Source organism: Enhydra lutris, unplaced genomic scaffold (assembly GCF_002288905.1).
Source record: "Enhydra lutris kenyoni isolate GAN:26980312 unplaced genomic scaffold, ASM228890v2 scaffoldscaffold66, whole genome shotgun sequence".
Lineage (NCBI taxonomy): Eukaryota > Metazoa > Chordata > Mammalia > Carnivora > Mustelidae > Enhydra > Enhydra lutris.
Genome location: NW_019154150.1, coordinates 6,293,375 through 6,305,392, shown reverse-complemented (window position 1 = coordinate 6,305,392; position 12,018 = coordinate 6,293,375). Strand labels below are relative to the sequence as shown.

Genomic DNA, 12,018 nt, shown 5'->3' with positions numbered 1-12,018 from the left:
TAAAAAAATAATAATCTCTACAAGGAACACAGAGCTTGAACTCACAACCCCTTGGACTCCTGACCCCAAAATCAAGAGTTGCATGTTCTACTGAATGAGCCAGCCAGGCATTCCAACAAAAAACTCTTAAGTACAAAGTTTGTGTTTTATATTGACAACATTTAATTTGTCATGTTTCTGCACAGATTACCTATGACAGAGGTCTTTCTATCTCAGACTAATCAGGGAACTGAGGACAGAATAATGAATCATATTTTGCAAATATGGAGCAATGTTACTTTCTGTTAAATATTTTAATACCTTAAAATATGCAAACTTCCTATTAAAGAGAAGCTGAAAAATCTTGTTTGTAGCACCATAAAGCACAATTTTCAAAGGGCCACATATGATTTATTAATCAAAATGGAGACTGAGAGTTCTCAGAGCAGAAGTCTTCAAATGGAACCCTTTGGGGTGCCTAGGTGGCTCAGCTGGTTAAGCATTTTGGCTCAGGTCATGACGCCAGGGTCCTGGGATAAAGTTCTGCATTGGGCTCCCTGCTCTACAGGGGAGTCTACTTTTCCGTCTCCCTCTACCCTTGCTCGTGTGCTCTCTGTCAAATAAATAAATAAAATCTTAAAAAGAAAAAAGAAATAAAACCCTTTCTCTGGCTTCTTGAGGACACTGAGGTACTCATTTGGAACCTCAGATATAAATGTGACAAATTAAAAAATATTAAAATATACAGTCCTTTGTTGATGTAGATATTATTTTAAAAGTACTTATCAAATATTTTATTGAGGAATTTAGGATAAAATACTCTGAACTCAAGGAGACTTTTTTCTTTTTAAATCATGGGTGAAAAATATTCATCATATTTTTCATCATTGTGAGAAAATAAAGAAAAAAAACCAAACAGACCTATTGTCGTCAACTGATATCAATACTATGAAACTATTGATCACAGGGGCAAAGTGAACTGCTTTACAGGAAAAGCTTATAAGATCTGAGAACACTGCCTACTGATGAACAACTATGTAAACCCACACAAAGCCATCACACAGACATCAGTGAAGCTCACACTTTCTTGTTCAGTCAATAAGTAGCACATGTGGAGAAACTAATGAATGAGATAGGCTCCGCGGATCAGCAGAAACAATAAAAACTGACCCTAACTCAGAAAATTCCAATTACCTCAAAGTGTTTTTCCAGAAAGAAATGTTAGCTTTCATATCTATTTCATAAGCAAATACCATGTAGTAATATTACTGAATTCCCATGTTTTGGGAACATTAAAAAAAAAGAGAAGGATAACAAAATTAAAAAACTTACTGCATTGGCACGCTGATCCCAGTCGTGTTTGTCATCTGACAATATTTCCCTAATTTTATTTAATGTTTCTTCAAGTTCTCGACTAGAATAGATCTTAAAGATACAAAGTTATAACATTAATATGTCTTGCTGTAAGAAATATCAAAGCTACGCCCCAAGGTTTATAGCACTCTTTCAAGTAATAAGGTTATTTCCCATTCTAGAACCATTATTAATGGAAAATATATTATCTTCCTTACCTGTTACCCTTGTGCTATTTCTCTGTGCATGACTAACTTTAGATATACTCTTAAAAATGCTTTGTCATTTAGAAACATGATGCAAATATCCTAAGAACTAATAATAGGCCTATTTTCTCAAAATGACTTCAGGTATATACCTACTGCATTCATATACTTATACACTATTGCAAAAGGACATGATTTAGGTTAGCTCCCCCACACTATAGCCAGGATAGTTACATGCTTTGTTTCCTCAGGAGTCAACTGTTTGCCAAAAATACCATTATCCTTTCATTCACTTAAATATATTTACATAACAGGGATGCATTATGCCAGGCATGAAGGATATTAAGGCAAGCAAAAATAGGCATAGTCTTTGCCTTATGGAGCTTATAATCCAGTCAGGGAGAGAAAAAAATTTACCAAATGATATAAAACTGCAAATAGAAAGTACTGCCAAAGACAATTACAATTCCATGAAAGTCTATATAGGAGGTGCAAACTAGTTAAAAGGCCAAGCTTGAACTGAGAGCCAAAAAAGGAGGGATCATCATCAGGCAAAGCAGGGAGATTAGTCTTCCTTAGAGTGGACAGCATGTGCAAAGGCTCTATGACAGAGGAAAGTGAAAGAAGGCCAAAGCACAGGAGTAAAAAGTGCAAAGAGGGCCAGAGGAAGAGCCAATGACCAAACCATAATCAATTGGTATACATTATTTCTCCAAATCACAAAGGTTCAGAGGTGGGCATGTGACTTAAGTCAGTTCAATCAGAAGAACTCTCACAAATTTTACAGGATCAATAAGAAAAGACGCAGAGGGCAGAGAAAGGTGTAAGGCTCTAACAGCTACAGCCATGTTGCTGACCACGAGGGAAGACCATGTGGAGGAACCCAGAAATGAGAGATGGAATGAAAGGGAGTCCTGGTGATATCATCCAAGTAATATCAGATACCTTCATCAAGAGTCTTTCACTTTCAATAGCCATTAATTTCCCCTTTCACTTAAAACAACCCCCACCCCCAACAACAGTACAAAGGGGAGCCAGGGCATGAGATAAGGTGAGGAGGTAGAAGGGGGTCAAGATAACATTCTGTTAGAGAATGACTGCTGGAGGATTCTGAGCCAGTTCTTTTCCTCCCTCCCAGCTCCCCTCACAACAGCCCCTCTGCCCAATTCAGAAGGCAGACACGCCCCTCTGCCACTCTGAATCTTATTATGATGCATTGCTCTGGAATATAGATTAAGGCTCCCCCTTCTCCAACAAGAGAAAAAGAGAAAAGTCAAAAATTTACTTTGGCGAAAGGGTATACAACTTTTCAAACATTCTTTTAGGAGATAATATAAGCAAAAGAAGTATGAATACTAATAAGTTAGAAACCTGATGCAGTACAGTAAGTCCTAGATTTCTGACTTTTACAACTGGAATAAGTAATGGTTTCCACATACAAAACAACAGAAGCACAAATTTGTAAGGGGAAGATAATGAGCCCCATTTCGGACAGGTTGAATCTGAGATGCCTCTGAGACATCTATAAGGACATGTCAGGTAAGCAATCAGTGGAGAAATTATTTTGGCCCTCAAGAGAAATGCATCATCTATGTAAAGGCAGGAGCTGAAGCCATGGGTCTGAAGGAAGTGACTCAGTAATAAAATGGAGAGGAGAGGACCCACAACTGACCCCTAAGAAATTCCAATATTCAACAGGCAAGTAAAGTATGCCTATAAAGGAGAAAGAGATAAAGTGGATAAAAAGGTAGAAGGTAAAACCAAAATAAAATGAAACAAAAAAGGGAAGAACAATGTATTAAAAACAACTTCAAAAAAGTAGATGTAGTTAAACATTGCAATGTCATAATTCACGGATTCCATTTTAGCCTGAGAAAAATCATTTGAAAATCTAATTGTACCAACAAATAACAGCTTGGTAATAATAAGCCAAATATTTTACTTACATAGTCATTTAAGGAAAAAAAGAATTTTTCAAAAGGGACAAAAATAATTGTATGAACAGATATGTAAGCATTATTCATGGAGAATGCCACTTTACTAGTATTCTTACCTGAACAGAAGGGACATCTGTAAAAGCTTTTATAAAGTCATCTTCATCAACTGCTCCAGCACCTCCTTCTTTAGAAGCACCTGTTAATCAAAAGAAAATTAATTTTTTAAGTTTAATTTTAAGCATGTTAGCATCAAAGAAAATGTGAAAAATATAACTCCTTTAATATCAACAAAGGCACTAATTTCGAGGGACATTCCATTTTATAAGATAGCATTAAAAAAAATCACCATCTTTCAGGAAAGTCAAGGTCCATAGCAATAGCTGATTAATTCTCTGTAAGTACTAAAGTAGGCTAGTTGTAAATTTCAAACAGTAGGAACAGAGCCCTCCTATCCTTATTCAATGAGGTGGCAAGTACACAAGAAATAAGGTGGAAAGATAATTGTTTAAAAAGGTAAATGGCAATTTTAAATGACACTAAATGTCAACAGATGATGGCGAGTAACAGAGCAGACGATCCATGTATGCTGCAGTGTTCAGGAAAGCAAATGTGAAAGAGATGAGGACCTTGAAATTAAATTTAAATATGCAAACAAATCTTCCTTTATTGTACATAGACAATAAAAAAGTAAACTTTATAGATAGTAGCTGTTTAAGAGCGAGTAATTAAGCAACTTTCAGCTCCAAGTCCGCTCTTTCATATTCAGTGATGCTGGGCCTACCTAGGATTGAGTAAACCATTTTTCTGCTCATTCTAATGGCTTCCTGTTAAACTCTATTAACAGGGATGCTCAAAAGATGGAAGTTGACAGAAGATGGGACATACTCCTTCTGGCTTCCTGTTCTTGTCTGTAAAACCCTAGCAACTCTGGCAGGAGACTCCTTTCAGTTAGCAGCACCTGATTCCTGCTGCAGTTTTTCTAACCCTCAACTGATGCAGCTCTCAGCCCCATCAGCAACGCCAGCCCACTAGTACTCCTCACAGAGGTCTGAGCCACAGCTCTGTAGGGCCCCACCTCTAAGTTTTAACCTCCTCATTTTGTTCTTCCAGCTCTAAGAGTAGGAGCTGTTGACTATAATTACTACCTCCATGACATTTTAGTGTTCTCTTCCTGCATTTTTAATTTACCATACCCTTTTAACAATTCTTCATATTAAATTCTCTCTGTAAAAATAACTGTTGGGAAGCCTGGATGGTTCAATTGATTGAGCATCCAACTCTTGATTTCGGCTTAGGTCATGGTCTCAGGATTATAGAACAGAGCTCATGTAGGGCTCTGTGCTCTGCAGGGGTCTGCTTGGGATTCTCTGCCTCTCCCTCTGCCCCTCCCCCAACTTGTGTTTGCTCTCTCTCAAATAAATAAATAAAATCTTAAAAGAAACCACAACAGTTATTTTTTTTAATTTTTTAATTTTTTATTTTTTATAAACATATAATATATTTTTATCCCCAGGGGTACAGGTCTGTGAATCGCCAGGTTTACACACTTCACAGCACTCACCATAGCACATACCCTCCCCAATGTCCATAACCCCCCCCCCCCCCCCCCCCCCCCCCCCCCCCCCCCCCCCCCCTTTGTTTTGTGAGATTAAGAGTCACTTATGGTTTGTCTCCCTCCCAATCCCATCTTGTTTCATTAAATCTTCTCCTACACCCTTAACCCCCCATGTTGCATCTCCAGTCCCTCATATTAGGGAGATCATATGGTAGCACAACAGTTATTTTTAAAGACTTATTTATTTCAGAAAGAGAGTGTGTGCGCACACAGGCGCACACGAATGGGGGGCAGTGGCAGAGAATCTCAAGCAGACTCCACGCTGAGCATGGAACCCAATGCGTTGCCGGTATCACAATCTGAGATCATGACCTGAGCTGAAACCAAGACTGAGACGGTTAACCAACCAAGCCACCCTGGTGCCCCTGTGGTTTCTGTCTCCTAACTGAACCCTGGCTGATACAGGTAGTACTTAGTTTCTAACTCTATATATTTACTTCTTCATGGTAGTAATTTAACACATTGAAATCGATTTCAACCACACAAGATGTATATCCTAAGGGATAATTAGCTTAAAAATCTATCCAATTAAAAAGCTAAATATCTCCCCAATTAGGTTTATCATCTACCAAAGGAAATATTATTTTCAAACTGAATTTAAAAAATTAACACCATCCTAATAAAAAAAAGAACACTACAAAGATTTCCAAAGCTCCTCATCCTAAAAAAACCAAAAACCTTTGAAGATCATCTTTTTGAGTTTTAACAGTATAAGAGATGGATCACAGAACAATGTAACAAAGTTGTAAGACAATAAAAAACTACAAATTAAAAGCAGTGACAATAAACTAAGAGAGGCATGAGTGCATGCTTGCTGTAGGAAATTAATTTACAATAGTAAATAAATTAGTTATTCCCTAAATATTATAGAAAATCCAGTAACAATAAAACGCTCGACTCCATTCCCAAGATCAGTACTAATAATAGATTACATGAAAATAAATAGCTTAAGTAAAGAAATAGAAAATAAGATACCTAACCATATTATCTTAACATCTTATACTATATTCATTTATTAAACTCTTTTACAGGTTTCTTTCTTTCTTTCTTTCTTTCTTTTTTTTTTTTTTTTAAATTTGACAGACAGAGATCACAAGTAGGCAGAGAGGCAGGCAGAGAGAGAGGAGGAAGCAGGCTCCCTGCTGAACAGACAGCCTGATGGGGGTCTCAATCCCAGGACCCTGGGATCATGAACTGAGCTGAAGGCACAGGCTTTAACCCACTGAGCCACCCAGGCACCCTCTTTTTTTTTTTTTTTTTTTAAGTTTTTGTTTTGTTTTGTAATCTCTATACCCAATGTGGGGCTTAAACCCAAGACTCCCAAGACTTCTGACTAAGCTGGCCAAGCACCACTGAGTTTGTTTTGACAATGGGTTCCCTGACAGGAAAGCAGAGCCTATATTTTTATAATTTCTTCCCAATCTTTGCAGTTGTCTTGTCCAGGCCAGGCCACTGAACAGAAATTTCTTTAGGGACTTGTCCTTATCAAGTAGTTCTTAAACATTCAACACAGTACAGCTTTCTTTACACATTAACTATAGTCTGTTCACTTATATACCACTTCTTACAAATAACTCTGTTACAGTAACAAGTGGAACCACTAGGCAAGCTTTGAGGAGGCAGCCACTGGTGGAGGAGACCTGTGCAAATGTACCAGAGCAGAGACAACTGACAACATCATGTGCTCAAATGTGGAAGACAAAGTTTTACAGAGGAATGGGAAAGTGAAGGGGAGATCAATATGAAGAGTTATTACAGTTTACAGGCAGTTTACAAATGGAATCAAATGCAAACTAGAATGTTAACTCCAACACATTAACCCACCAGCCACAACACAATGTCAAATACCTTCAAGGGAATACAGAACATCTGAGCAAATCCCAAATAAAGCCACGATAATGTGCAATTGACTAAGAACATGCATAGGAAAGCCTAACTTTAAAAGTCACAATTCACTTTGATCATAATGCCTTAGCTTTATTACCCACTGAGTTATGTCTTATAAGTAGGGACAAATAACCTAGGGGGGAGAGTAGGTAGAGTAGAAATTATATGGCTTTTAAAAGTCCTACAGAAGCTGCAGAGAAAAAAGGCTACAAATACACTAAATGCAGCCTTATGACCAGTTCAGATGCGAAAATTAGGTCTCTAAACCTGGACATGGGCATTACCAAATTTCACAAGAACTTGCATGGTTTTAAATAGTTGACCCAATCTATCTCACTCTTACCCTGAGAATCATTTTGTATAAGCAGAACTGCTGCTAATGGGAGCATACTGGGTATGTGAATAGTGTAAAGACAGGACATGTTGAGGTTGGCCCTGCTTATCTATTATACGTACTACAAATAAACCTTTTTACAATCCTAGTTTGCCTAATGTTTCCCCTCCCCTTGGTTTTGATTTTGTGGCCAAGAAAAGTAGAAAAAGGATCTCTGCACAGGGGAATAATCTGCTGAATAAACTGTTCATTCTCACAAGTATTATTCCATTTTCTGATACAGCTTTAAAGTTCACCTAAGAAATACTATAAAATACTTTTAGCACCAGGAAGGAGAATGAATACAAGAGGCAGAGAGTCAGAACAAGTGATGGGCTCTAACGTTAAATACTACTGCAAAAAAAGGACAGTGAATGCATACACAAAGCGGCGATGTATTTAAATAAAGTTTGAGAGCAGAAGCACAAGTAGAGGCTACAGGGCTGAAGGGATGAGCAATGCTGGCTTCCAACTTGACTAAAGCTCTTTTAAATATAACTGGGTTAATTATCACACTAGAAGATATTAATGGGCAAAAACACAATAGAACAGCTTTGTTCCGTTGCCTAACTACTCTAAAACAGAGGTCAGTAAATTTTTTCTGTAATGGGCCAAACAGTATTTCAGACTTGTGGGCCATATGGTTTCCGATGCAATTACTCAACTCTGCCACTGTAGCATGAAAGCAGCCACAGACAACATGTAAATGAATGAGCAAGGCTGTATTCCAATAAAGCTCTATTTATGGGCACTAAAATTTGAATTTCATATAGTTTTCACATGTCATACAGTATTATTCTTCTTTTGAATATTTTTAATCATTTAAAAATGTAAAAAAACATTCTAAGCTCATGCATAGAACAAAAACAGACAGTTGGCTGCATGTGGCCCATGACCCAGTTTGCTGATCCCTGCTCTAGAACTCACCCTAAACTAGCATTCACTTGGATGGGGGCCAGGGGTGGGGGTGGGGTGATTGAGATTAGAGGCTTCTGGCATTTATGAGATAGCATGGTTTCTAGTATGCTAGACTGACTAGGGTAGGCATTCTCAGAAATTACAAAATATTACTTAAAGGTTTAAGTATAAAGAGAAAATTCATTCTACTTAGTCCTTAACAACTAATAAGATAAAGTATCAGATACAAAGGTGAATGAGACAAAGGGTAAAGCAGTATGTTTCAGATATAGGAACCAGGAGAACAAGTCTTAGAGCTGGAAAGGAGCAGGTTCTTCTTATGCTACAATGAAGAGACTAGCCTAAAGAGAAAAATAAATGATAAACATTAGGGGGTTATTATGGCTTAAATCCCAATAAAATTCATATAAAATCCATAATTCTTATTTTCTTTATTAACATATAATGTATTATTTGCCCCAGGGGTACAGGTCTGTGAATCATCAGGCCTACACATTTCATAGCACTCACCATAGCACATACCCTCCTCAATGTCCATCACCCAACCACCTTTTCCCTACCCCCCTACCCCCAGCAACCCTCATTTGTTTTGGTTTGTCTCCCTCCCGATCCCATCTTGTTTCATTTTTTCCTTCCCTACCCCCGAAACACCCTGCCCTGCCTATCAAATTCCTCCTATCAGGGAGGTCATATGATAATTGTCTTTCTCTGATTAACTTATTTCGCTCAGCATAGTATTTTCTAGTTCCATCCATGTCGTTGCAAGTGGCAAGATTTCATTTCTTTTGATGGCTGCATAGTATTCCATTGTAGATATACACCACCTCTTCTTTATCCATTCATCTGTTGATGGACATCCAGGTTCTTTCCATAGTTTGGCTATTGTGAACATTGCTGTTATAAACATTTGGGTGCACGTGCCCCTTCAGATCACTACATTTATATCTTTAGGGTGAATACCCAGTAGTGCAATCGCTAGGTCGTAGGGTAGCTCTATTTTCAACTTTTTGAGGAACCTCCATGCTGTTTTCCAGAGTGGCTGTACCAGCTTGCATTCCCACCAACAGTGTAGGAGGGTTAAACCCCATAATTTTTAAAGAGAATTAACCAATGAGAGCATTACCAGTGCTTCTGAAGAGTGCCTCCAAAAAAGAGACAGTTTAAAGTAAGAGCCTTCTTTCAAGTAGGGCTGAATAAGATATGCACAGCGGCAACACAAGATTTTTATGCAAAAGAAGGAAATATTTCAGGAGGCAGAACCAGAGTTCAGTGCAGAACCAAGAACAGAGGAAAACACTGGTTTAAAGAATCACACCCAAAGAGAGAATGAAACATTCATCAAAGAAACAGTTACCATCCCTGAAGTAAGGGAACCTGACAACAGGTTCCTGTTGGATTTGAAAACTGCTAGGTCAGTGAATGTTCCTCCCTTTCTTTTTAATTTATTTTTAAAAAATGATTTTATTTATTTATTTGTCACAGAGAGAGAGAGAGAGAGCACAAGTGGAGGAGCGGCAGGTAGAGGGAGAAGCAGGTTGCCCACTGAGCAAGGAGCCTGATGCAGGACTCAATCCCAGGACCCTGGGATCATGACGCAAGTTGGAGGCATTCATTTAACCCATTGAGCCATCACACATCCTTTTAAAACAAAAACAAAAACAACCTAAACATTTTATTTATTTGAGAGAGAGAGAGAGACAGACAGCAAGCAAGCTCTGGTGCAGGGGACAGGCAGAGGGAGGGAGAAGCAGGCTCCCTATAGGAGCCTGATGAAGGAATCTGGGATCATGACCTGAGCCAATGCTTAATCAACTGAACCACCCAGGCACCCCCTATTCCTCCCCTCCTTGAATGGAATGTCTATTATGGATCCTCTGTCCTGATACCACCATTGTATACTGAGCATTTGGGGTGCAAGTAAGATATCTTTTTAGTTCACTAGCCTCTGGATGGAGAGCAGGCACACCAGAGAATTCTTGCATGTGACCTGATGCAGACTACAAGATCATAACCTTTGAACCTGATTCTTTAAGTGAGTGGAAACTTCTGAGAAATGTCTGTGAGTGTATCTTGTATGTGAAAGGCATGTGAATTTTGTGGTCAGAGGACAAACTGCAATGGGTTTAGAAGGATAGTGGTAACAAATCCTCACATTCCTTCAATGCTCCTTTCAAAATGTGACTTTGCAACTCTTCCCATCCAAGAGTGGATTCCCCAGCCAACAGGTGGGGAGGAGTAACCTGGGATTCTTGAGTTGAGACAAGACCTAGGAAAGGCTGGAGGGGTCCCTGATTCCCCAGTTTTGAGCAGGATTAATATCTGAAGAAAAGCTTCCACAATACCCAGTTTAGGCCTGAAGAACTCCCTTCAAACAATGAATTCACAAAGTTCAAATACACAAGGCAAACCATTATGAACTAAGAGTCACAGGTAACAACAGATTTAGCACTATAGATATTGTCTAGTTGTAGACTACAAAACGTACATGAATATAACATTTAAAGAAATAATACAGACAGAATTACAAAGATACCAATCAACAAAAGACATCAGGAACAAACAGATGAATTTGGGGGAGGAAGTACCTGACCTACCAGCTATTAAGATTTATAAAGCTAATTATGACAATGTGATTTTAGTGCAGGGACAGACCAATTAATCAAATGAACAAAACAGAGACTTCAAAAAATGGCCCACAAATATTATGAAACTTTGATACATGACAAAGAAGTGATTCAGATCAATGCTGAAAGTAGAAACTATGAAAATAATGTCATAAAATTCAACAAAATGCTGAGATATAGGTTTATCAAGAAAAAAGACACTTCCTTACTAAATATTAAAACTTACAGTAGACATTTTTATTCCCTTGGGAGATGGTAGTTATCCAAATTCAAATAAAAAATTCAACCACATACTCCAAAACCACATACTCCAAAAACTAGAGACCAAAAAGAAGAGCAAATAAAATTACCCACAGCACATACTTACAATACAACTAAGAGAAGACTAATAACACTTCGAACTTCACTTTACAAGTAAATAGGGAAATATGACATCCAAGGCCAGCAATGTCAACTACAGAGTCCTCACAGAGAGAAAAATCAGAGGAAACTGTATGGAGGACAAAGATCCTGATAGTGGTGGAATGCAGACCTCTACTAAGATTCCCCCCAAGACCACCAGATAAGTAGCACTTAGAAAGGAGAGCTATCCCTTTGAAGCTTGGTGGATCAAGGAAAGGGAGAAAGAGAAAATGAGGGCTCTACTGTAATAAGATGCTACTGCAGAATTAGAAGCAGAAAGCCCCCCAAGTATCATTTAGTAAAGAAGCTGCCATTTCACTATACCAACAGAAGAGGGCATTCTTGAATGAAAAAACTAAGAATTCTTCCTGGCCTCAAAGATCACTTGTAAAAAAATTCCTAGGATAAAAAAAAGAAAAAAAATTCTTAGGATACTTCGGGAAATTTGAATATAGAATGGAAGAGCTTGAAAGGACGTTGAGCATATAGTATAAAAATTTACAAAGAATCGGGACACCTGGGTGGTTCAGTTGGTTAAGCGTGTGCCTTTCTTTGGCTCAGGTCATGATCTTAGGGTCCTGGGATGGGAGTCCCACCTTGAGCTCCTTGCTCAGTGGGAAGCCTGCTTCTCCCTCTTCCCTCTGCCTGCCTCTCCCCACTTGTGCTCTCTTCTCTCTGACAAGTAAATAAATAAAATCTTAAAAAAAAAAAAATTACAAAAAAT

At 38.3% G+C, this 12,018-nt stretch overlaps 1 protein-coding gene across 6 annotated transcripts in view; it reads right to left on the bottom strand.

Annotated features, from left to right (window-relative positions):
• LOC111159036 (cytoplasmic linker associated protein 2) overlaps positions 1–12,018 on the bottom strand; it is a 180,887-nt gene that overhangs the window by 104,554 nt on the left and 64,315 nt on the right. For all 6 annotated transcript variants that reach the window (XM_022521405.1, XM_022521400.1, XM_022521403.1 and 3 more), the window contains 2 exons: positions 3,592–3,671; positions 1,312–1,404 (listed from right to left, as the gene is read on the bottom strand). In XM_022521405.1, the coding sequence (XP_022377113.1) occupies positions 1,312–1,404; positions 3,592–3,671 (173 nt within the window). The remainder of the gene's footprint in view (positions 1–1,311; positions 1,405–3,591; positions 3,672–12,018) is intronic.